This window comes from Amborella trichopoda, chromosome 1 (assembly GCF_054954075.1).
Source record: "Amborella trichopoda isolate Santa Cruz 75 chromosome 1, AtrichopodaSantaCruz75HAP2 v2.0, whole genome shotgun sequence".
In the NCBI taxonomy this organism is placed as follows: domain Eukaryota; kingdom Viridiplantae; phylum Streptophyta; class Magnoliopsida; order Amborellales; family Amborellaceae; genus Amborella; species Amborella trichopoda.
In genome coordinates, this window is record NC_142336.1 from 43,076,498 (window position 1) to 43,103,694 (window position 27,197).

At 38.2% G+C, this 27,197-nt stretch overlaps 1 protein-coding gene across 25 annotated transcripts in view; it reads left to right on the forward strand.

Moving 5' to 3' along the window:
* Nucleotides 1–27,197, forward strand: part of LOC18442125 (uncharacterized) — a 90,872-nt gene that overhangs the window by 28,772 nt on the left and 34,903 nt on the right. For 14 of the 25 annotated variants that reach the window (XR_016055255.1, XR_016055253.1, XR_016055258.1 and 11 more), the window contains exons 8-10: nt 12,764–12,859; nt 15,479–15,565; nt 20,088–20,208. Coding sequence is in view for 12 of the 25 variants with exons in the window: in XM_088866307.1 (XP_088722433.1) it covers nt 12,764–12,859; nt 15,479–15,565; nt 20,088–20,208 (304 nt within the window). In the remaining 13 variants the exon portion in view is untranslated. The remainder of the gene's footprint in view (nt 1–12,763; nt 12,860–15,478; nt 15,566–20,087; nt 20,209–27,197) is intronic. The other 11 variants (XR_016055279.1, XR_016055268.1, XR_016055269.1 and 8 more) reach the window with 1 other exon arrangement.

Here is a 27,197-nt window from a genome sequence, read left to right on the forward strand (position 1 = left end):
TTCCTACAATCTTGCCAGAGTCAATCTATGAGGCCCTAACAACCCGCCATGGTGGACCCACCATTGTGCCTTGTCCTTGCCATTGACAATCCCACAAATGACAAGTGATTCCCCTCAATGCATGAGTGCATTTTTACCTTCAAAGGGCTTCTTGCATTCAATTCGAACCTGCCCAACCCCACAAAAAAGAAGAAGAAAAAAGGCATGATTTGTAGGAATTCCTAATTCAACTCAGAAAAACGCTATCCCCATAAACCTTATATCAACTAAATAGTGACAATACCCCTTGTATTATAAAAATTGTAAAAACAAAATCCATAGTTGTTGGGATCCAAACTAGGGACAATGAAATACTACAAGATCCCTATAGTTGGGAGCATCGTCCATGCAATGCATTGGTTAGGGGTCTAGATCCCTAAATGTCAGTGATTGAGATCCCAACCTTTTGGGGATCTTGATCCCGACCTTTTGGGATCTTGATCCTGACCTTTTGAGGATCTTGCTGCCGACCTCAAAGAGTGTTTATCATTTAAGACTATATATACTCTTTAAAGTACATATCTCTTTATTTATATCCAGCAAGCAATGCAACAATATTAACGGTATAGTTCTGTTTCTAGCTGGTTAAAATGAAGAAAATCATCAGTTTGATTGTTATCTTGGTTTTGAAGGTTGGGATTTGGGATCTTGATCCCAAATTTAGAAAACGAGATCCTTGGGAGATCTCTTTTCCATAAAGTGAGAGTGAAATTTCGGAGTGGATAACCACCTATATTGGGAGATCCTACAACTATGATAAAATCGATAATACCCCACACACAAACATTAAATTGGACGAAAAAATTGTTATTTAGTGTTGCATCAAAATTACCAAAATACCCTTTTGTATTAAAAACATGGTTTAGAACATTTTAGGTTTCTGACAAGGATATGACTAACTTGAATCTTCCCCCAAACTAATTTTGGGAGTTCGGGACTTGGATGGACCATTATGCATGGTCATTCTTATTGCCAACTTAATGACACAAGGCTGTTTTAAGATCGTGCACATCATCCATCCATGAAGGTGGCACCATGTAGGCTATAGTCTCAATCTGGTCAAGACCAACTGTCTACTTCAATATTAGTCAACTGACCTGTCTATCCAAGGTTTCAAAAAATACTAGGCCCTTAGGCGGCCGGCCTGGCGCTCAGCGCCCAGTGCCTAGGCGAGCGCCCAAAACCTTGGGCACCTTGTAGTACAAGTTCTCTCTCTCTCTCTCTCTCTATATATATATATATATATATATATGTATATGTACATATATTTGTGTCAATTTTGTAAGTTATTGCATTTGAAAATATTGTATTATTGTAGCATATTTTGTTACATACAAACATATGACATATTGCAAGTTGAGAGTAAACTTGTTCAAAATTTCAAAATTCAAACCATGCATAATTTGAAAGTCTAATAGGATATGTATTAGTAATAGTCTCCAACTCTCCATATTCCATAATAAGTTAAAAAGTTTAGGAAGCTTCTTCAAACCACAAAAAATATTTTTGATTCTCATAAATTGGTATAGCTAAGACATTAAGGGTTTATGGAATTGTTCATTTAAATTTAGGGGTTGAAAATTATCCCCATAACCTATTTAAACATTTTTTCGGGGGTCAAAATTACCCCTTTTTCCCTTTTAGGTATCTTAAAAACAAAGAAAAAAAGCCCACATCCCTAGGCGCCCGCCTAGGCACCCGTCTAGCCCGCCTGAGCACCCACCTAGGTGCCCGCCTGGACGCCTACCCAGGTACATCCGCCCGTGTAGGGCCGCCTGGGTCTGGGCTTGCGGTATTTTGGTCCAGGCCGCCTTGGCGGGAGCCTATGTGCCGGGCGGACCGTTTTTCAAAACATTGTGTCTGTCACACCATGCAATCTGCTTGCTTTGTGTCGGAATCAAAGTAATATTTTACCCTTTCTGTTTAGACAACTGGGCCTAGAGTCATAAGGTATTGAGGGCTAGGGTTTCTCGCACCCAATAAACTATCGAGAAGCTCTTTGTAGGAGTTTACTCTTTCCTAAGATCACATCTTCTAGCATGTGTCTGGTAATTGAGTCCCAGACTTATGGTGAGGGGTCATACTGTGATTCACCTATGCGTCCTCAAGGCACCAGATCGTATGTGGGATTGACGGTGGAAAGCGTTCTACCAATGCAAGAATGCATGCATGGCAAGTATAACAAGAATGGAAACAATTTTATTACAATTAATTTTAATGGGTTCAAAGTCGGAGTATAGCAAAAAAGACAAGGAGTAGACCAACAACAAATGGCTTTGAAGGCCACAAACTTTCTAGAGAAGCAAGTTTTGAGCACTAGTTTGGAGCGTGTTGAATGAGAAAGTGGACACATTATCTAGAGAGGGTGTAAATTGGTGGTAATGGTAGCCACATGAAGCAAGCAACCAAATGTTGTTTTGGTGTATTCAAACTCTCTTTGGGGATCTCTTTGATTTGGTAAGGAATTGAAAGCTCTTCGGTCAATTCAGGGCAGTCTTTAGTTATGGAGTAAAAAAAATAAGAAAAAGGAATATCAATAAAGTACGTATAAGTAGGTATTTTTAAAATATGTCAATATATCAGGTATGTGTTCGTAAACTTTAAACATACTATATAGCTGATATTTTGAAACATTGATGATACTTTGAAAATGTTGTCAATATATTCAAAAATATTAGATTGGATCCGAGTTGTGTTGGTTTAAAGGTTGAAGCTAAAGACATCGGCCAATTTGGCCCAGTCAAAATGAAATTCAGGCAGCCATTAAGAAAAAGTGAAGTTAATTTCTTATCTTTCATGAATACATCAGCATTTAGACTATTTTTATGTTTGATAGATGTGTTTTAGAGGTATGTTACTTGTCATCTTTGAGGTGCGTTAATGCACAATTATGCTTGTACTATACAGCTTTATAATGAAATAGTGTTATAGTAAGTGCAAAATGAAGCCTAAAAAACTGAAGAATTTAATTCACAATATTACCTGCTGGATAGCAGATGTATTATAAAACTATGCTATTTAAGTCCCTAAATGCTATTTCCTAAAAAGAAACATAACATTAATATCTTGAAAAGTAAAAAATGAAAAATATGTATTCATCATAAGTTCATCATAAGTGGCTTTTTGTTCGACAATTGAATAAGAAAATCTTAACAGGTGATTAAAAAGTTTAACCATAGTTACCGGAATTTCTCCACCGGCCACGCGTTTCCTGTTCCAAAACCTGATTCGACGTTTCCGTTAAGGAATCTTAAAGGAAACCGTTTTTTGGAACCAAGGAAATCGTTTACTTAATTTCAGAATCTCGATTCAACACATCTTTAGAAACCATTTTTCGGAACCAAGGACTCTCGATTCCTTAATTTCAGAATCTTGATTCAACACATCATTAGAAACCAATTATCGGAATCAAGGAAACTTGATTCTTTAATTTCAGAATCTCGATCCAACACATTTTTAGAAACTTGAATCCACTAATTGTGGGTAGACGTTGCCTAATGTATCGAATCTGGATTTCAGCAAGGATTAAATTTTGATTCCACATCAATTAGAAAAGAAATTTTCTTTCGAATGCTCTAGTGGTTGCAGGGTTTCATTATTTTACTTGTGCCACCTTGGATAGCCTTTACTTTAAATTTAAAATATAACTGGTAGATACAACACATACAATTAAAGGTAAAATCATGGTGTAAACATAATCCTATTTTGTCTTTATAATAATGAAGTCAAAATCACAATTTAGAAATACTTGTCTCTTGTATATAATGACTGTAAGTTCAATAGTCAACACAATCACTTTAAAATTTGGGAAACCTTCTAATAAGAAACATCCAGTATAGGTTCTAAAGTTGATGAGGCTCAAGATGTGCTTGTGGCTTCCTTCTCCGTAAAACTGAAATTTCGATTCCTGGTAAGCGTCGTCAAAAGCATTCCATAGTCCATATTATTGTAAATCTCGATCTTAAACTTGCATGGATCTCTGATACATATACTTCAAAAACTTGATTCCAAATATGTTTGAATCACGATTTCAAACAACAACATATCTCTGTTCCACATATGCCAGAAACTCGATTCCATACATGTTGGGAACTTGATTCCGCATATTAATGAATCTTGACTCCTAGAGTGTCGATTCCAAGGGGATGGGAATCTCGATTCCAAGGAGGACGAAATCTCGATTCCATATGTGGATGAAACTTGGATCTACTTCGTCGAAATACGATTCTCAAAAACTTGGAATCTCGTTCCTAGCGATTCCTATTGTACAGACAATAATTCCTATGACAGGAATCTTTTAGCCAGCTGCGATTCCGGTTCCTAAAACGATTCGGGTTCCTAGGTGTTTCCAACAACTATGAGTTAAACACAACTAAAAATACTCTACAGTTCTAGATGCATGGATATTGGGATCTTCAAACCAAGGGGTCAATTCCGCTCTAGATTCCGATCTTAATTCATATGAGCATATATCAATTATTGGTGATGAATCCCATTTTATAACTTGTTGACTTTCCATACAATCGGTGTCAAAATAAGAAATCTCATGTTTTAAATCGAAAACCTTAAAGTGATGTTCTCCACATCTAGGTCTTTTGTCACTATCTTCATCACTCAACTCCCCAAGCGGAGCGTAAAAGTGAAAAGGCTTGTACTCGAGATCCTCTTGAGTTGAAAGATCACCATTTTGTCTATTATTGGGGCTTGTAAACTGCTGTGCTAGCTATTGTAATTGCCTTTCAAGTTTCTCAATTCTGTCATCTATGGGATCACAGAGTGGATCTACGAAAATCACCCTTCTATGGCCCCTTCTAGCTGCCATGGATTCGTCGAAACCACGAACCCTAGGCAAATAATCAGCAAAAATTGCTGAAATCAACAAGATCTAGATTGTTTTGGCAAAACTTTGGCTAAAATTAGCAAACCCTAGGCCCCATTATAACTTCCTCTCTTTGTTGTTGACCTAGGGAACCAAAAAAAGGTGGTGCTATAGTAACTTCGTACGTGCTACAGTACTTCCGTACTGCCATAGTAACTTCCGTACGTGATGCAGTAAGTTCCGTGTAGATTGCGGTCTCTGATACCAATTTGATATAGGAGAACTTGAAGAAACATAGAAAATTGGCAAGAAACACCTTGACACATGCAATCTTGGAGAAACCCTAAGGCTTTCTTCCACTAGGGTTCAAGCCTTAGGCTTCTTTTACAAGACAAAGTCTTCCTTAAAGATGAATACATGAATGACTTTCCAGTCCATCCATGCCCTAATTTATATTGGAAAATTATTGTTTTGGACAATATTTGTCTATACAATTGACTTTTGACCAAAAGGTCCTAACTTAATTATAGCTTAAAACTAAACTCCCTAACTTTAATTAAAATATCTAAAGACTCCCTAACTAGTCCAACAATGAAATAAATAAAAAAAGTATAAAAAGCCTAGAAATCCTAGAAACTAAAAATCCTAAAGATAAATCCTAAAACCAAAATCAAAATATATATCCGTTAAAACTGAATAATAATTAAAAATACGTATAATTTTGCCCTCCATCAAAGAGTGACCCTAGGCAAAGTTAAGATAATCTTCGTGGCTGTTTGTAGTTTATTTTCAGTCAATATTATTCTATGTTTTGTAATTTCCAGGAACATTATATGTATTAGAATTTATAGTTAAAGCTTGTATTTTTTCCTAGGTTGCGTCATTTATTTGGCTTAAAGGAAAAAAAGATCCTAGGTTGTATTTAGGGTTTTATTTCTTGTTTACAACGATGTTTTGTGACACTTGTATATGGAATCCAGGTATATTATAAAAGAAAAAAGAAAATTTTCTTTAATTTTACTCTTTGGAATTCCACAAAGCCACTTCTTTCATTGGTATCAGTGCTGTCATATTTTACTGCAATATTCTAGGAATTTTCTTCTAGTTGAGTTAGATTCATGGAAGCCAAAAGTTTTATAGTTGAACTTATTAAATTTGAGAAATTTGATGGGAAGAATTATGCAAGTTGGAAGAGGAAAGTTAGCTACGTCCTCTTCGAAGAAGGACTGAGCCCGATGCTCATGGAGAACCCCCACACTTGCACCAAGAGGGAATATTTATGAAAGTGCATCTCATCCAAGTTTGAGAGCACTGATCCAAGAACTTGAGGCTGCCTATATGATACCAGATTAAAAAGATGCAAGTGTGCCACGTGCTGAATACTATGCCTAGCTCATGGGAATCTTTCATTTCGGTCCTCTCAGCACAAGAGAGCACGTAAAAGCTGGACATGTTTATCACGATGCTTAAATCCGAAGAAGAAAGAAGGATGACTCGTGGTATTCCAACTACAAATGACTCTGTGAACCTGGTAAATCCAAAGCCAACTCTGGTTTGTGCAAGAAAAAGAAGGGCAAGGGAAAAAACAACAATAAGAATAATGAGAATCAAAAGGAGATAATGATCCTAAGAAAAAGAGGGATTGAAGAATACCTAGTGTTATAATTCCATAAGGTTTGGGCACATATCAAAGTACTGCAAGGCAACCAAGAGTGCGAGTCCCAAGGGTGATAGAAGCATGCTTGCGGGGTTGTTGAGACCATGACCCTATGGAAGGGTCGTGGTGTTGCGAGTCAGGGTCCTCTGCCATGTGTCTAATCAAAGAATGGCTTGAGAAACTTTAGGGATGTTGCCTTGGGGGACCATAAAATCTTTAGGGGTGGAAATCAGAAGACTGAGATTTTAGGTATTGGAAATTATGTTCTTCAGCTAGAAAATGGAAAGAGTATGGTCCTAAATGTGATCTAGATATGAGAAAGTGTTTTTTATTTCGGTTTCTATATTGGCTAAGGCATGATATTTCACCATTTTTACTCATAATATGGTGGAAGTGAAAATAGAGAAAGAACTAGTCATGAAGGATCTTCTTGCAGACGGTTTCTTTTCAGTTGCAATAAAGAACTCTATTTCTTATGTCTCTGTGTTATAATAATGATGATGATGCATTCATATGGCATATGATCATAAGTGAATGGAGAGATTAAAGATGGAAGATTACTGAAAAACTTGAAGGGAGACTTAACCAGAGTTTGAGAATCATACGAATGCTCATAAAGCTACTGGCATTTTATAAGTTATCCATAATGATATTTATGGACCTGTGAATGTGCCCACTTAGGGTCGCAAGAGGTACTTTATCACTTTCATGGATGGCCGCTTCCGCTTTATAGGAAAAGTTAGAAGCCCTAGGCCATTTCAAAGAATGTAAAGCTAAAGTCAGAAACCTAAACAAACCAGACAATTAAAGTGCTTAGAGCCTATGGGGGTGGAGAATATTCCTCAAATCTATTTAAAGATTTAAGTATTGAGCATCATGGTATCATACACAATATACTATGTTGTACATTCCTCAACAAAATGGGGTAGCTGAGATGCAATGTGACCTTGGTGGAAATGGTGAGGAGAATGATGGGATGTGCTAAGCTCTCCCTAAATTTGTGGGGGGAAGCATAGTACTAACAGCCGGTTACATTCTTAATCGGACTTCCACAAAGGCTGTCCCACTGCTTCCTCATGAGATTTTCAATTGTCATTCTCCATCCCTTGACCACCTAAGAATGTGGGATGCTCTGCCCATGGCCTAATACCTCATCAAAATAGGACAAAATTAGAACCTAAGATTGTTAAGTGCATCGTCATAGGATACCCACTACATGGTAAGTGAAACCGGTTTTACAAACTTGACATAATGTTGTCTTAGAAAGTAGGGATGCCCATTTCCTTGAGAATGACTTTCTTGAGGGACATGCCACTCGTAAACAAGCCAGTTACTATGTGATAGTGATACGAGTCAGGCCAAGGATCTCAAACCACTTCGTTCTAGGAGAAGTAACCGAATTAGGAGAAGACTTGAATTCTTCACCTTCGTAGGAGAATATTTTGACAGAATTGAAGATGAATCCTTACACGAATCTAGTTCCTACCAAGAAGCGATTACTTGTCCAAAAAAGGCATAATGGGACAAAAGCATGAATGATGAACTTAACTCAATCAAGCAGAACCAAGTTTGGGACTTAGTGAACCTACCTCCTGAGAGAAACCCATAGGCTGCAAGTGGATCTTTAAGAAGAAACTGAACTCGGAAGGGAAATTTAAAACGTATAGAGCTAGATTAGTAGTGAAGGGGTTTACCCAGAAACGAAGATATAGAATATGATGAGACCTTCTCCCCTATAGCTAAATTCCCATCCATCAAGATCCTCATAGCTATAGAAGTCGATTTCAACTTCGAATTCCGCCAAATGGATGTTAAGACTGCATTTCTAAATGGAGAGTTATAAGAAGAAATCTACATGGAACAACCACAAGGCTTCATAGGAAAAGGAAAAAAAAATCTAGTGTATAAACTTAAAAAATCCCTTTATGGCCTAAAGCAAGCATCGAGGCAATAGTACATCAAGTTTTAGGAGACTCTTATTGAAAGCTGGTTTTGTGTCTAACCAAGAGGACTGTATATAGTTAAGGTAAGTGGGAATGATGAATATCATCTCTTTATACGTCGATCACTTGTTTGCTAATAGTTCAATGACTCTTGTATTGGAATCAAAAGCTTTCTTGTCACCACTTCGATATGAAAGATCTTGGAGTGGCTTCATATGTATAGGGAATCAAGATCACCAGAACTAGAAGAGAAAGAGCCATTTAGTTATTTAAGAAGACATACTGCAAGAAAGTACTTGAAATGGAAAACTATCATCCCATATTGAGCCTTATTGATAAGAAGACCAAGCTAAGCCTAGCCATGTGTCCCACAATTCAGAAGAAAAGGAGGCCATGTAGAGAATTCCTTGCAGTGTTGGGTCACTGATGTATGCCATGTTAGGGACACCACCGGAATTTTCATTTGCTAATAGTATGATTATCAAGTTCGAGGGCGATCCAGCCATGGAGTATTGCAAGGCAATTAAAGAGTTCTCCGGTATTTGAAGGGAACTGCTAATCTCGCATACACTTATGGAGGAGGCTCAAACATACAAATATTGGGATACTCAGATGTGAATTATTAGGGATATCCAGATGAGATGAAGTCTACATTCGAATATATCTTCACACTTACCAGTGGAGCTGTTTTTTGGTGCTCAAGGAAACATGACATCATTGCACTCTCGACTATGGAGTCAAAGTATGTCACTTATTGTCTCGTAGTGAAAGAAGTGGTTTGGTTGAAGAAGTACCTGAATCAACTCATATTTGAACTAGTGAAGTGATCGTGTGTAAGGATCTTATGCGATAAGAAGGCAGCGAATTGTGTGGCCAAAGAGCTACGATTTCACAAGAAATCTAGGTACATTGAGACAGAGAATTACCACATTCGCAACGAGATCCGAGCAGCAGAGATTGAAATTGCTTATCTCCCCAAAAGGGTTGTGTTAGTCGATCCTATCAGAAAAGGAATGGTAGCAAATGTATCTGCCAGGCATGTACATGGGATGGGACTAGTGATTCAAAAAGCGGACCTCCTAGTGCCTAGGTGGTCCAGAAGGCTTGGGCGCATTGCCCAGGCCTAGGTGGCCAATCTGGGCGGCAGTCCCTAGGCGGTACGGAACCCGCCTAGGAGGGCGCCAGCGCCCAGCCCAAGGCGACCGCCCAGGGCCTGCGCCCCGCCTAGGTGGGCTTCCCGCCCTAGAGGCTAATTTTTTTTTTTTTTTCAAAGTTGACAAAAGTTGATCAAAACATCACCCATTGATATTAGATTTAATTTTTGATGTTTTATAAATCTATTGGGGGGTTTTTTAGAAGATTTTGAGTCCTTAGAAACATCTTTGACTAGGCATCCTTTTTGGATTCGACTGGGCCGCCCAGGTTTTGGGCACCCTCTTAGGCGCTGAGCGGCCTGGACCTCCCAGGCCGCCTAGGACCCGCCTGGCGCTTTTTGAAACAATGGATGAGACTAAGAAAGAGTGGGAAGTTTCAAAGGTCAAGTGGGAAATGTTGGGGTTGTTTTTGCATTTAAAGCTCGTGAGAGTGTGTAAAAAATGAATTATAACAGATTATACACTTCAGTGTGAATGTGTGTGCTAGTTGATTGACCTAGGGTTTGATAGTCGACTGACCTAAGGTTGGGCAGTCTATGACCTTGATCTTGTCTAAATCCTTTAGCTTGAGGGTCATCCTTTGTTGAGGTTAGAGAGATGCATCGCAATGGTTTGTAAGCTAGGAGAGATTTGTGCCTCTTATGTGCAGATTTGGGTATGTGAGAATGAGGTCTAAATCCTCAACAAATTTCTACATAGCATGTACACCTGACAATTGCATAGCAACCCTACAAAGGGATGTGTACATGTGGACAGATAATCCTAGTGCACTATAGTGATATGTTCGCTCATCTTGCTCTTAAGGGGGTAACCTGTAATCTACATTCCAGGACCTTAGTTTCATTATTGAGTGGCCAACTTTGACGAGCCAATCATGAGCCCCTGCATGAGATTGTGGGTTATGGGTCTTGTTAGGCTGGTTTAAGCAGATAATCGAGAACCATAGTTACTGTTTTCGGTGTAGTGCTCTAACGGTTACTTTCCTTAATGCATTGCAGTGCTCTAACAATTGTTTGGAGAAAGTTTTTATCAACTTAAGAAATGATTCTATGACTTTTAGAAAATTTTAGGAATTTTTAAAATTACTTTCAGTTATTAAAAGCCTTGAAAGGGTGTTTGCGTAATTCCAAAAAATCTCTAGGGCATTATGGGTGCCCATGAGGGGGGGGGGAGCAAAGGCCCAACCTATGGGTGGGGGACATGGGGCGCACATAGCTCACATATCCTAGCATAAGAAGAACGCTCATGTCATTTCATTTTTGTTAAGTATTACGTCTTTTAATAAAAGATGTTTTATTAAAGAAAGAAATCTGATGAAATCCTAAAAAAGATTGTGTCCATATTTTGTGAGAGTAAAGGATATTTACGATTTAAAATATTCTTTCACTCTTTGATTTTTGACCAAATCATTTTGTCTTTGAATTCCTACTATCTCTTTGTGTGAGAACAACAAGTTCTAGTCAAAATAGAAAATGTGTTTTTGATTGGTCTTATCTTAGGTTCACTAGAAGTGGATGTGGGTCAAGGATTCAGGTGATAATGTTCCTGGATTCCTCCCCAAGTCATGATGACTGATTCAAGGGATGGATGGCTCAGATTTGTTTCTCTCACCTCATAAATTACCTAGGAAAGTCCTAGACCTTCTCAGAGGTTATATATTGAGGGTAGACCCCCTTCATTCTTACCATTTGACATTTCTTGGCCTCTCCCCTCCATAGTCCTCTCTCTTTCTCTCTCTCTCTCTCTCGTCCCAATAGGGTGGCATGCTCCACCATTGAGAGTTTGGGGTGACACACCACTGTAGGTTAGATAAGAGGGCCATTCCCAGCCCACCAAGGGAGGTGCCACTTGTGGAATGCCCTTGATAGTTCCAAAAGGGTCTAGAAAAACCCTAGTTTGTTTTATGCTCTTGAAATCCCAAAATCTGAAGAGGGTATTGCCTAAGAAGTTTTCCTACTAAGAGAATTCAATAGGGCCAATAGGAGCAAGAGTGTGCCATCGGTCCCTTAATTAGGTGTAGGGTATACGAAGTCGTAAGGGAGTGATCCTAGCAAAGTCAAGTAAGTCTTCCCAGCTGTTTTTAGTTTATTTTCAGTCTGTATTATTCAATTTATTGTGATTTCTATGAACATTATTATAATTTATAGTTAAAGCTTGTATTTAGTCCTGGATTGAGTCATATTTATTTGACAGTAAAAAGGGAAGATCCTAGGTTGTATTTAGAGTTTTATTTATTGTTTGCAACATTGTTTTGTAGCACTTGTAAGTAGAATTTAGATTATTAATTAAAAAAAAGAATAGAATTTTTTATTTTTCTAGGAGTTGTATATAATAGATTTAAGTATAGTTACGTATAGTATATTATAGTATCCCCAATTAGTTAGAAAAAGGCTTTGACGATGATTAGTATATTATAGTATAATAGTATAATGTACAATAGTATTATAATATTATAATATTATAATATATAGTAGTATATGCTAGTTAAGTGCTCTTGGGGTCTTGATTTTTAGCCAGATGGGGCTTGGTTCTGTAGAATTTATCATTTGATGCGGATTAAGTTTGGATCACGCTCCCATACGTATTGTGATCTAGATCCCTAAATTTGTGAGTGTACAGACCATAATCCTATCCTTGGTAGCATCCTGCTTGTCACAAACCTATGGTACTGCCCCAGGCCTCCGATTTGATTTGATCCCTATAGCATGGTACTCAGAATTCCATATGCTGATATGATGTTCAGTTTAGCACATGCTACTCTTCTTCAGCAAGTTGTACAATCACTTTGTGAATATGGTATAAAAGGCTATTCTCTGGCAAGTATTATTTTGTGCACCAGGACTTATTTTCCTGGATCTTCAGTGACTGATTGCTCATATTTTTCTATTGTTTTTAGCTATACTTACAAGAGTCTCCTAGATGAATGTATTATTGTCTCTACTAATATCGTGCTATTTCTCATTTAATTTTAGTTCAACTGATTTAAGGTTTTAATTTCATGGCTTTATTCATTGGTGGCATACATTTTGTAACTGCTCATATTTTTCGTATTATAATACTGTCTCCTAGATGTATTACTTGCCATCTGATTTGATGTTATGCTGTGCTGAGAATTGATCAAATCTATACCTGATTCATTGTGATGCCACAGTCCAGAGCATCCTTTATTTAGAGCACGGGGTCGTTCTATGCTCAGTGGGCATCGACAGTCATTTGGGGAAGATGGGGATGGCAGCACTTCATCAAGGTGCTCATCAGATAAGAATAATGACCCTTATTGTCCTATGACTTTTCTAAATGAGAGAATTATAAGACTTTTTTGGAGATGATGTAGCTCCGAGCAATATGATGTGCAAGTATCTATGGTGCTTTTCCTGTATGATGCTTTGGCCTTGCCATCCCCATTTTGCTTAGAATATTCTTCATGAGGAAGAATATTAGGTTTTCTTTCCTATTGTTTTCCTCGGTAAAACAAGTATTATGTGGAAAGCAATTAGGGTGTAATTTCTGGCACATCTTTGTTTTACCTTTAAAACTGCATACTAAAATACGTTTTCTTTTTTGGATAATAATCCATTAAACAAAAAAACAGTACTGACTTTAAAAAAAGCGCATTACCAAAACAGTTTGGGAATTAGTGTGACGCGCCAAAGATCCCTTATTCCCAGGCCGTAACTTATTATAATTGTATGGGGCAAAACTGATTTACTCTTGAACTTTCTTCTGTGCACATGGATATACATGGTCCTCTAATTGTTTCCCAAGCGTCGGGCTAAGGAGTCCCATTCTGATCCACGTAAATATATGCAGCAAGTCTCCTTGGATGATACTTCAGCATGACTACTTGTCAGTAGTTTAAATCAGTCGGCATGAATATCCTTGACCATGCTAAGCCTACAATTTCCAAAAGTCTCCAAGAACACTAAACAACTTCCCCTTTCTCAAATACATGGAACACATCAGTAGCCAGCCATTCATAGGTTGACACAAGAGTGATGTTTTAGATACCTCTAGGAGGGACACTTATATTAGTAACTGCAGATTTCGTCCTCGGAAGACTTCAGATTATTGTCGTCCATGAATCCTGAAATTCTCTCTTTGCTTCAAGCATATTTACCATATTTCATGGTCTACAACAAATCTAGCTAGTCAGGCATAACGCATACAACATCAAACATGTTATGGATTCTTCCCATACCTTATTTTAGTTGGCCTTGAGATGATTAGTTATTTTGTCTCTATTTGTCTGTGCGTGGTGCAACTTGATGTATACTTGTGCTTTGATTATTAACCTTGTTACTCATCAAAAGAAAATAATATCATTAGCCATTCATGATGCTTTTTGTCTTTAACCATTGTTTTTTCTTATTACTAACTCTTGAACTACCCCCCAAAATAAAAAGGAGTTAACTATTCTTCATTTTCCCTTTGAATTACACTCACATTTACCTTCGTAAGGCCTGTACTCTGGACACCTGTCCAAATCATAATTACAATTTTTACATTATAGCGAAGATCCTGATAATGTTTATGCCCTCCTGCTGTCGCTTCTGCATATTGAAAGATTTGGTTGTTTGTGATGAATTGTAAATTCAAACATTGTGAAAAATAAAACCTTTGCCATAGTTATTAGAAAGTAAAAATATTAGTTTAAGGAATTTTTTTGTTTGGAAGCTCTGATGCTTCTATCTTCAATATTTTGGTCCATAAATCGTACATGATGTTCCGTTCCTCTTTAATCCAAATAGGTCAGCAGTTTTTCTGTCATGTCTGAGGTCAATCTTATATATCACCCTTCACACCAAATCTTATTCTTTATATGAATAGCTAGACTCAAGCTTGGGTTTGTTTGTCAGGGGTTTTCATGTTGTCAAAATCTCTCCTTGTTATTTGTCTGTCTCCATTTTTTCTGATCAGCTACTGATTGTGTAAATAACAGAAAGTGTCCTTCAGCATGAGTTAGGTTGCATCTTTTGATAGTCCTGGGGTATTTAGGTTTTGAGAAGAAATTCATAATGCTGTAGTCTGAGGATTACTATATGTGTTGGCCTCTGCTTGTTTTTTTCTTGATGGTCTTCATTATTTGCTCAGAATCTTGCTGACAATGCGTTCTACCATGCCATTTAGTATTTACTGCTTGAACTCCTTTTTTTCTTTGTTTCCTTCATCACTTGGTTCCTTATGCAGGAATATTCTGCTCTTTTCTTCTCGTTTTCTCCAAGAGATTTCTGATGCAAGCAGATACTTTTAAAAATTCTTGTACATGTAACTCAATTATATCTCGTTTCTTTGCACATTATGCATGGTTATTACCTATCATATTAGACAGTGAAAGATATTTATTGATGATGATACATGGGTATAGCAAGAAATGGCAAAAACACATGATTGGGCACTACCATTTGCGTGCACTGCTTTTTGAAGTTCTATTTAAAATTATGATTGAGCGTGGATGTGCTTTTGTGGCCTTCTTAGTGCTGGAGACTTGTGAATAATTTTGACTCTTTACCTGGTCTGGTCATCAGTTCGTACAATGAATTCTGGTTTTTGTGTCACACTATGTTGACCTATGTTTTTTGAAAACTACTATGTTCACCTATTTTTGGCCAATGACTTTCTTTGTCTTTTACTTTCTAAATCTTTGATCAACCTGGCTAAACACATTTCTTAATACCACATGTATAGAATCACAACTTTTAGGTTGTAGACTTCTACTTTTAGAATTTGTCATATCTTATGATATGGTGTTTTCAGTTTTGTTGATTACTGCTTTGGAATGTTTCTTAGAATGGTCATATCTCTGATAACTCTGGATTGAATACTATGACTAGAGACATGTTTCATCTTGATGTGACAACTTTTTCAGGTCTGATGGAGCATCAACATCAGATGCACGACGGATAAGAAGGCGAAGTATTAGCATTACTCCTGAGATCAGTGATGACATTGTTAGGTTGATATTTCCTCCAAACCATGTGTATTTGTTCTCATTCTATCTGTAGTTAGTGGTCAACTTTGTTTGGCATATGGAATATTCTTGCTCTTTCTACTAGGTATGCTTATTGTTGGGATAATGTGTGAGAGGAGAGCTCATGATTATATGTGGAGATTTTTTTTTTCTTCTAATTCTAGTACATTTTGTTATTTTCTGAGCTGTAGTTGTTCGGGGATGCTTTACCCATTTATGTTGGCTTCTGCGTGTTTATGAAACTTCTGGATTGTTTCTGGTTGTTCTGTTCATGTGTTTTTCATGTGTTTTGATCATATGTACATATATAATCTCCTTTTTCATATGACCTCATATATGTTCAGGCATTTCATATATGTCAGGCAATGTCTTGGCCATTGTTACCTGTTAGACTGTGTGTAGTGTGTAGATGTCACAGTTCATCAGTGAAATGTGGTCAGAATTTCATGTATTTTTTTTTACTATATTGACATTGTATTAGAGGGACTAATCTCAGAACTTGGTTTTAAGTAGAATAAAGCATGCAGAACTACAAACTTGTTATTCATGAGTCGTTGAACAATGTTGGAAAACTTGTGTCTTGTTTGCATCCTAAAAATCCCAACTATTGTCAAAATATAAGTCATAATAATAAGGAAACTGGTTTCCTTTGGGAGCTCTAGAGAAATATAACTGAACCCCTGAAAAATGTTGAAACAAGACTCAAGGACCTGAGAGATGGAATTTCTTGAATTAATCAAGTTATATGAGACAAAGATACATTTTCCCATTATCTTACTCAAATACAATCTTCCCCATTTTCTCGTTGAACATCAATACCTGTTTAGAGAATGGTTTCGCCTCTTCATCTTGATTCTCCAAAGATACTGGGTTCTTTATTCTCCACGCACAGTTTATATTTGTCCTTTGTACCCCATTGTATGAATTGACCACAGTATTACATGTGAGCACAATACCTTCATGAATATTTGAAATGACACTTGTGTCCTCCATAGAGTGAAAAGAATGATGTGAAGTACATGGGTATGTCATAACGTCCTTGACGCATGATGACTACATGTCCTATTTGGCTGAAATACTATAGTCACATGCTTGTAAAAATATAGAACTATGAATTTCATACATATTAGTGGTGTGAACGTGGGTTTAGCATCAGTTTGCTGACAGTATATATTTGAACGTGTGCTCCATGTCATGGAAAATTGGGAAGATGTTTGCATCTTGGGCTTTCTGAAGGTATGCAAGGGAGAGGAAGAATTGCCCTAACCTAACCCCCCCCCCCTTTTTATTTTTTTCACCTTTGTCCATTTTTTGATAAGTAACATTCTCTTAGTAGGGATTATGTGTACATCAAGTTGCATATAAAAGAGTACATAAAAACAGCGACATAGACATCAAGAAGAAAGCAAAAGGGGAAATGGGATATAGTGGAGGACTAAGGAGAGAAGTTATAGGCACATGTAAGGAACTCAATCCCTCTCATTCCTCAGCAAGGCCATTTTTCATCTCATTGGCTTCTCTATATGTGTGTGAACATGCAGCCGATGATTTCACTTGGGGTGAGAATGTTACTTATCAAAGTACCATGGAAAGGGGAACGCTCACTATACTAAATATATAACTATACTGAACATTCTAAGGGTCCTCTTCCGCTCCATTAGCTCGATCCCGTACTCTGTGACACATGGTCTTGATTCCAAGCGATTACTTAATACTTGGAATTCGATTCAGGAAATTGAGGAACTTGATTCCATGTAAATGGGAACTAGATCCCCATTCCAGAAAGCATGGTTCTATGATCAAGCGGAACCATGATTCCACCAACTCGGAACCGAGTATCCTATACTTTGGGAGCGAGTTTCACCAGCAAAGTTTTGTGGTTCGTATACAATGGAGTGTGGATTTCCAATTTTTTATGACCTGAAAACGTTCTGAATGCCATAATGTCCTACGTACTATGCAGTACAAACCTATGCACACCTTTTCAAATGTGACTTGCGTCTAATTTCAAAGAAAGGCAACAACAGTGGGCTAGGAGAGAGGAGGAAGGTGGAAGGAGGTACAATAGTTAGTCGCTTCGCGGTTATATTGAGAAGTGAGGTTCTGGTCAATACGCTTAACTTCCTTGGGGTTAGTTCATTGGGTCATGTCCACCTCCTGAAGGACTTCTATCGCTCAAGTGTTGGTAAACCTATGCGAGCTAGTCGTGGGTTGCCTTATGGGTAACTTGGAGAGCCATTGGAAAAATTATATACGGCAATGTCTTTCCCTTTTTTTTTTTGATTTGCAAAGGAGATCATAGCCTATCACCATATTTATTTTTTCGTAAACAATGTATCGCAACAGTCTTGGATTTGTGAATTTGGAAAAAAGTTGAACATATTATTCATTGGAATTCACTCCCACATTCCAATATAGGAGAAAGTGAACTTCAAGGACCTCGATCCTAATAGCTGCAGAATGAGATCCCATTTAGTAAGAAACTCGCTTCTGAGTAGATATGCAACGTGCTCCCTGAAAGTCAGGGATCTTGATCCCCTTCCTTAGCCATGTACGGATCTCATTCCCCTGATTGTGGAACTTTGAGCCTACCTCGCTCCACGCTGCCACTCCCGATCCCAGATCTCCTCCGGCTCCCGTTCTGGGTAATTATGGTCATAACTTACATAACCTTCCTTGATAAAGTGACATTCAATCTCACTTTTATCTGTTCACTCCTGAAATATGATTATTGGCGATTTTAAAAGGCACTTTGATTATACTTTAGAGTGGGTAGTGGGGATAAAAATCCTTATATCCAAGAAACTTGTGCATTTCCCTATCTCACTACAAATAGCGCACTTGTCTGTATATTTCCTTTTAATGCTTGAGTGAGAATTTTTATCTTCTTGGTTTTCTATGTCACTAAGGAAGTTCACAAAAACACAACAAATTTTGGTACATTATTCACGTGGCTGTGATTGCCCTTGGTAGAGATGAAATCTTTCCTGGATTTCTTCAATGATAAAGGGAAATCATCCAAATCAGCACTGGGATGTGCACAGCCTTCATCACCCTCACTCCCAAAATCAAGGGACCCAAGGGTATAAATGATTTTCATCCCATTAGTTTAATAGGTATCCTTTTTATAAGGTTATGTTTGAAATTCTTTATGCCTCTATCCTTGACTTACTCAATTATATGAGTGTCTTCCACTGCATCATCCAACTTGGCATTTGGTTCGTTAACTCAATCCCACTACCTTTCCAAACCTAATCTTACTAGAGTGGCCTTCTGATATTTGAGTATGAAAAATGTTTGTAAGCAACCGAGAGAAATCCAGCAACATTACTTTCCATCTATCACCTAGCACTTTTGTGATGAACCTTTAATCTATACTTACCTGTCAGCTTGCTTAAATCCAGCGTGCACTTGAACTTGGCAACTAACTCAGTCAGCTAGTTTTTCAAATTTTTGTTTGAACTACTAAAAGAACAAGGTGTCCATCGTAGGAATTAATCTAGCACTTCGCCTAAGTTATACCGCGATGTAGTACAGTGTAAGATGACACCCGATAGTCAAAATGAGATAGAACATTATATTTAAGGAAAAACTTGGATATAACCTGAGTTTTTAATATATAAAACTTTCCCACTTGACTACTCCATCTGACTAGGATGAGGTTTCTTGTGTCCAAAATGAGTTTTTATTCACTGTTAAAGCCATTCAGCACTCCATCATTGTTTTCTGTATTCACCGGCCGCTCATCTTGAAAGGTATCTTTCATTCACATTAATGGGATCTAGGATGGTGGAGGGCCCAGTAAATCAGTTTAGCTCCTCTAGTTTCCACTTATTAATATTAAAGAAGTCCATTTTACATAGTGATATTGAAAAAGAAAGTCATACCAATGCCTCTGCGAAGCGAGGAATTTCATTCGAAAAAGAGCCATGTTAAGACCACTGCTCAATTGATACTGTTTCAAGATAGTGATATTTACATCACTTCTTTTCTATTTTTATTCCATTTTACTTCGCTTGGCTCTCTGTCAGGTTAGAGTTGACCATCTTTCTTTCATTCATTCATTAGTGAATCATGCTTGGAGCTTTGGGTTTTTTAGAGACAAAGTCATCCCTCTTATGTCCGTTGCAATAGATGGTAGAAGGTTGCTAGGGACGTTTTTAGAGAACCCAGGGTTTTTATCTTCTCAAAATAAGCAAAAGAGATCCAAAAACCTTTCGGGAGTTCTCCATATGTTTAGTAACATTCTTCTTTTAGAGAAGTATGTGTTGAAACCGCTTAAGAAAGGTTTTTGTTTGACCTTTTTCCATAGCTTTTTGACTTGGTTAAATGTTGTAAGTTAATAGCTTTAACATTACAGGCTTCTAGGTAAGTTTAGTACATATGTCCTCTAAAAACTTTTGGTATTAGACAAATCTTAAATGCTTGTTTGTATGATTGCATCACTTGATGTTATCCACTTATATGAGATCTTGTTTCACTTAATTTTCTAGTTTGTGACGTGCAGAGCTGTAAGGGCAATGAATGAAACACTTAAGCAGAATCGCCTTTTGAACGAGCAAGGAAATGAAGATTCAGGTGGTCAGCTGTCAGATGCCAAAATTAGCTCTAGTGATCAACGAGAAAGTGTATGCTCCTCTTCTTCGCAATTTTAAGCTAGCTGTTTTGAGTATATCCTCTAAAATATTTTCTGCATAGTTGTTTTCAGCATATTTTGGGAGTACTAAGCCATCTATAAATAGATCTAGCTTTCCTGGAATAAATTTATTTTTCTCCTTTTCCACTGGGTAAGCGATTGGAAAGGCATGGGTATGTGCAACTAGGTGGTTGAGACATAGAGCTCTGTACCACCTGTTGGCTGACAAATGACCTTTTTCTTCTTTTGGAGAATAGGTGACTCTGTTATGTCAGCAGGCTAGTTAAAAATTTGGCCTAGTATTTCTTAAAAAGTCAAAATGTAACTAATTTCTATTATTATCACTAGGTTGATTAATATTCATAACATATTGGCCCGTCATACTGAATGTTAGTTTTTGGGATGTTTGTCCACTTTCTGACCTCAGCATCTTCCTGGTTTTCCGAATTTTTTTGATGGACTAAAGGTTGGTTTTCATTGAGAGTGAGATCACCTAGGGTATTATTCCCTTTTGGTTATTTGATTAATGAGCAGTGGAAACACCTAAACATTCTTATATTATTTGGTTGTGTTCGAGTGTTCTTGAAATATTGGTGTCAAGCATTTGAGTCTTTTAATTGATTAATATAAGTTAATTATTAGGGCCTCCCTTTTTGAACACATCCTTGTTATGAATTGATATGCACCTCTTGGGGTTGAGCTTGTTAAATCATCCCACTAATGGATCCCATGTCCAGCTTGTTATTAGAGCAAAGCAGTGTACTATTCAGGTCAAGGCTTGATTTGAAGCACCTTAGATGTTTCACATATATCAACTTGCAGGTTTACATAGTAAATTTCTTGTGTGGGTGATCGAGATTTGGTTCTATCCAGTTGTTGGTGTTGGCTGCTTCTCGAAGGCATAACTTTTCACCTGTTTTCCTGCTTGGGGTGATCCAAATCCCAAATCATTGGTCTCTCTTCAAGTTCTATGATTCTTTGTTTCTCTTTTTTTTTTAGTGAGAAATAGTTGACTTTATAGAAGTAGTATAGAGTTCCATGACTCTTAATTCTATGGATTTTCCCCGGCCCGAGTTCTTCTAGCTTCTCATCATGTTTGAAAGTCTACCTAGAAAATTAAGTGTAAAAAATTGTATTTAAAAATTAATTAATATGCATTTTACTGATTTTATGAAGGGACAAAGTTTTTTAGGTTCTACCTCGAAATAAGATCTGTAGTTTCCTCATAATGGTTGATGGCGTCTACTTCCTCTTTGTAAGAATACTTTTTTTGTAATAGGATGCATGATTTCGTATATGTAAAGGTTACGTAGTTCCTAAGTTTTGGAAGTTGGTTTGTTAGGCAAGTCTAGGATTAATTGGAGTCTATGCCAGGGTAGGATTAGGCATCTTGAAACTCTATATATGCAGATGCAGAACTATGGCCAGAGTTGATTTAGTTGAGAATGAAGTTTGCTTTTTCTTGCTAGATTCGATTCATTATGAGGTGATGCCTCATTTTATGGTGTTGATTCCATGAATCCTTAGTCTTGCTTATTTTTATGCTAAACAAAGCCAAGGAACTTCTAATTGTGCATGGTTCTGATGGCATGCATCTTTGGAGCCGTCTTCTTTCTTCTCTGCCCCTTCCCACTTGTCTCCTACGCTGCCCCATCACAGTAGAAATCCTTGTAAGTTTTTCCAATTCTTTAGCCTCCAATTCCAAATTATCCTCACCCCCCAACCTTCTAACCTACACCCCTACTCTACTGCCCTAAAATTTCCCTATTCGAACCCTAGACTCCTCGATAAACTCCTCCTCAAATCTTCATATTATCTCCTCTTTGCTGGTCCGATAAATGTGATGTAGGAGAACTTGAAGAAACCAAGAAAAATCAACAAGAAGCACACAATTTGGAGAAACTCTAGGGTTTACTCCCACCTAGGGCTCAATCCTTAGGCTTCTTTTACAAGACAAAGCCTTTCTTTCCTTAGAGAGGAATACATGAATGGCTTTCTAGCCCATCCATGCCCTTATTTATATTAAAAATTATTGTTTTGGACAATATTTGTCCATACAATTTAAGTTTTGACCAAAAGGTCCTAACTTAAATATAACTTGAAACTAAAATCCCTAATTTTAATTAAAATATCTAAAAAGTCCCTAAATGGTCCAGCAATGAAATAAATAAATAAAAGGGAAAATATCTCCTTATCCCCTTTCTTTGACTTCTATATCTCATGAGACTCAAAGATTGAAAATATTACTTGTAAGCAAAGGGCCTCCATCTTTTCTATATTGCCATCCCCTGGATCCCGTTGACCATGAATTTTTGACCCAAAGAAACACTAAAATAACTCCAAAAAATTTTCTTTTTCGTTAACGTTCTCTCTCTCAAATCACTGTCTTTCTCTCTCAACTCCATCTCTCTTTAAAACCCAAAGTTGCAAAGAAGTTCCTCTCTACATCGTCTCTCTCTCTCTAAAAATTATCTCCCCTCTTTAGAAAGAGGAGAGAGTGACGATGTAGAGAAGGGAACTTCTCTGCAACTTGGTAAGTCTTTTGACGGAGGAGTAAAGCAGGTTTATCCAAGGGAGTAAATGAACATTGTACTCCCGTTGTAGTAAAATATCACTTTTGTTTTGGTGCCTGTTGCTCTCTCGGTCTCCCTCCATTTTTTATGCCCTTTCCCCTGTATCTGTCTATCGCTACTAGGTTCAAGTAGGCGAAGCAGCATCAAGGCGCTGCTTTCTCTCTCTTGCATCACCTCTAATGGCAGAATATAGTGTTGAGACAGTAGAGGGATTGAAGGCCCTTCTCTCCTCTTCTTCAGAGGGGGACAAAGCTCGAGCTTACACATGCCTTTTTCACCTACAAGAACAAAGCGTTGATAATCTTCATGCAAACCAAATCCTCTCTCAACAATCTCTGTAGCTTCTCCCTCTAATGAAAGTAGACATTTTCAACACTGATGAAGAGATGCATGTTTCCTCCTCCTTTACCTCTCTTTCACAGAGCTTTAGGTTTTAGAAAGAGGGGAACTTCTCTGCAACTTTGGGTTTTAGAGAGAGAGATGGAGTTGAGAGAGAGACGGTGATTTGAGAGAGAGAGAGAGATGGAGTTGAGAGAGAGACGGTGATTTGAGAGAGAGAACGTTCATGCAAATGAAAAAAATTTGGAGAGGGTGTCATTTTAGTGTTTTTTTGGGTAAAAAATTCATGGTCAAAGGGGTCCAAGGGGTTAATGGAGGCCTTTTGTTTACATGTAATATTTTCAATCCTTGGGTCTCATGAGTTATAAAAGTCAAAATAGGGGATAAGGAGATATTTTCCCTAAATAAAAAACATCCAAAATAGCCTTAGAAACTAAAAAAAACCAAGACTATTTTTTGCTCGTCTTGTTCTTCTTGGAACCCTTCATAGGGTTTTCATCCTCTAAATATGAGTGAAAATTAGGAGGAATGTGTCGCTCCCATAGAAGATACTCATGGCTTTGATCTCTATCATTCTCCCTGGGTTGAGGAGAACTGACCCTCGAGTTCACATCTTCATCTTCATGCACCTCCATACCATGATACTTTGACAGATCAACAATGTTGAATATGTCTGAAGTCTCTATGTGTGAAGGTAAAGCGACCTTGTAAGCATTGCTGCCCATATTCTTCAAAATCTTGAATGGTCCTGCCTTGCGATCATTCAGCTTGCTGTATTTTCCACTAGATGTCATTCCTTCCTGAGATACACCATTACTTAGTCTCCGACATTAAACTCCTTGAAACGACGATGCTTGTTTACTGCTTCCTTGTGTTTGGCTGTATTGGCTTCTAGACTAGGGTGCACTTGTTCATGCATTCCTTTCATTTGTTCAACCAAGTCCTCAATAATCACATGACCCTCCCCATTTACCTGGGCAGGAACCAAGTCAAGCGAATGTATAGGGTTTTTCCCATATACCACCTCGAAAGGACTCTTACCAGTAGATCTATTGCAAACACTATTTTAGGCAAATTCAGCTTGAGGCAGTGCTAGGTTCCATTGTTTGTTCTTTTCCCTCACAATACTTCTCAAAAGATTGCCAAGGGTACGGTTTACCACTTCAGTCTGGTCGTCTGTCTGCGGATGATAAGCGCTACTAAACTGTAACTGAGTGCTCACCTTCTTCCACAAAGTTCCCCAAAAATGGCTGAGAAACTTTGTGTCCCAATCTAAAGTTATCGTCTTTAGAACACCATGCAACCTCAGCACCTCTTTGAAGTACAAGTTAACAACATGTGTGGCATCCAGAGTCTTCTTTCAAGTTATAAAATGAGCCATCTTTGAGAATCTATCCACCACCACGAATATAGAATCCATAACTCTTTGAGTCCTTGGAAGTCCCAAAATAAAGTCCATGCTAACATCCTCCCAAGGTGCATTAGGAATAGGAAGTGGAGAATAAAGTCTGGTATTTTGTCATTGCCCCTTAGCCAGTTGATATGTATGACTCCTCTCAACGAACTGCTTAACATCTCTCTTTAATTTTGGCCAGTAGTACTTAGACTCCATCAATATTATGGTTTGTCTCGACCAAAATGTCCACCAAGATGTCCCCCATGAAGATCTGCTATTAGGGTTTCTCTAAGGGAACCTGTCGGAATACAAAGGCAGTTTCCTTTGAAGAGAAATCCATCTTGAATAATAAAATCCCCAACAACTCCACTGCAACACTGGTCGCATATCTTCCTCAAGTCATTATCATAAAGATCCTTCATAAACTCGAACCCAGTAATAACAGTTGCCATGGTAGTTAATAGAGTCGACTTCTACTCCAAGCGTTTGCCACTATGTTCTGACTACCTGCCTTATGCCGAATAGCAAAAGTGAACTCCTGCAAATAGGATACCCCTCGAGCATGCCACTAATTTAGTTTATGTTGCCCATTAATATACTTCAATGCTTCGTGACCTGAGAACAAAATAAATTCCCTTTGAATCAGGTAATGCCGTCAATGCCTTAAGGCTTGCATAATAGCATAAAACTCCACATCATAAGTAGAATAGCGTCGGCAGGTGTCATTCAACTTCTCACTGAAGAAGGCAATAGGGCGACCGTCTTGGCTCAACACTGCACTAATTCCAACATGTGAAGCATCACAATCCAACTCGAAGACTTTTTCAAAGTCTGGAAGAGCTAACACGGGCGCTTCAGTCGTCTTCTGCTTTACCAATTGGAAACTTTTCTCAGCTTCAGCAGTCCATACGAATCCCTCCTTCAGACAATCTTTGATAGGTGCTATGATGAAACTAAAGCCTCTGATAAGCCTCATGTAGAAAGTAGCCAACCCATGAAAACTGCGAACATCATGAACTGTAGTAGGAGTAGGCCAATCCCTGATAGTTGCTACCTTCCTTTGGTCTCCCTTAGCTGAAAGAACATAGCCAAGAAAGATGAGCTGAATTCACACTTTTTATGGTTTCAAATACAATTGTTGTTCCCGTATCAAACACCAACCGTAAGTGCTCCATATGCGCCGGTTCACCAATGTAGTACACTAGAATATCATCAAAGTATACCCCCATGAATTTTCCAATAAAAGGCTTGAACTCGTGATTCATCCCTCTCATACAAGTATTGGGCGCATTAGAGAGGCCAAATGGCATCACCAACCACTCATAAAGGCCCTCTCGTGTTTTGAATGCAGTCTTCTACTCATCTCCAGATCGAATACGGATTTGATGGTACCCACTCCTTAAATCTATCTTTGGAAACACATTAGCATCGACCAACATATCTAACATATCATTTAGGCGCGAAATTGGGAAGCGGTACTTGATTAATGGACCTACTATCCACACATATGTGCCAAGTCCCATCCTTTTTAGGCGTCAACAAGGCCGGGACAGCACAAGGGCTCATGCTCTCTCATATGAATGCCTTCTGTAGAAGTTCTGCGACCTGTCTCTACAACTCATCATGTTCCTTTGGGTTCATTCTATATGCAGCCTTGTTTGGTAGGCTAGACCCGGGAACGAGGTCTATGTGATGTTGGATGTCCCTCATGGGTGGTAAAACCTCTGGTAGCTCATTTGGAGTGACAACACTATAGTAATTGTGGGGGAACCGAACTAATAGGCTGCTCCTCCACTTGGGCCACTGCAAACACTATCCTCGACTCCTCCAGTTCCTCCATAAACTCAGCCAAAGAAGGCTAGGACACCCTTCGTCAGATTTGGATGCACGTTCTTTCTTAGATGGATCTAAACCCACTTTTATCCCATCTTTGACAAAGCGAATAAGTGTTTTTAAATCCATCTTGTATGGTATGTCTATCATACTGTCATGGTCTACCCAATAATAAATGACATGCATCCATAGGCACAACATTAGAAAAAGAAACTAATAGAGTTTAGAAACTGTTACCTCATTTCCCCTTTTGAACCAAGCTATCATGTATGGTTCTGGATGGGTCTCTGTATTCAACTTCAGCTTGTCTACCATCTCCTGAGAAACAATATTTTCACAGCTGCCTCCATCAATGATAAGATTGCAATCCTTTAGGCCGTGCATCGAGTGTGGAAAATATTAGTACACAACCAATCTGCCTCATCTACCACATAGGGTCCCTATCAAAAGATAGTTTGCTGTCCTCCTCGAAAACCTCCTCAGTAAGGGCCACAAATTTTCTATTCGGGCACTGAGAAGAGACATGGCTAATCTCTGAACAGTTAATGCATTTTATAGTGCTATTGTTTCAGCGATTTCGACGAGTAGAACCAGCCCCATTACCCACAGTTTCCTGCTGTTTGGACGAGCCAGCAGCCCGTGAGGACTGTCCACCCACTAAATTTCCACCTTTTCTCTTAAAATCGCTTCCACGGCTGCTTGAGCTACCCTCGCTTGTAGCGCACCTTGATGATGGACCACTCAATTGAGCTTCAACCTTAACTGCGAGGTTGTAAGCCTCATCTAAGGTCCAATAGCATTGTAAAATCACCACATCTTGTATAGATGATCTTAGCCCAC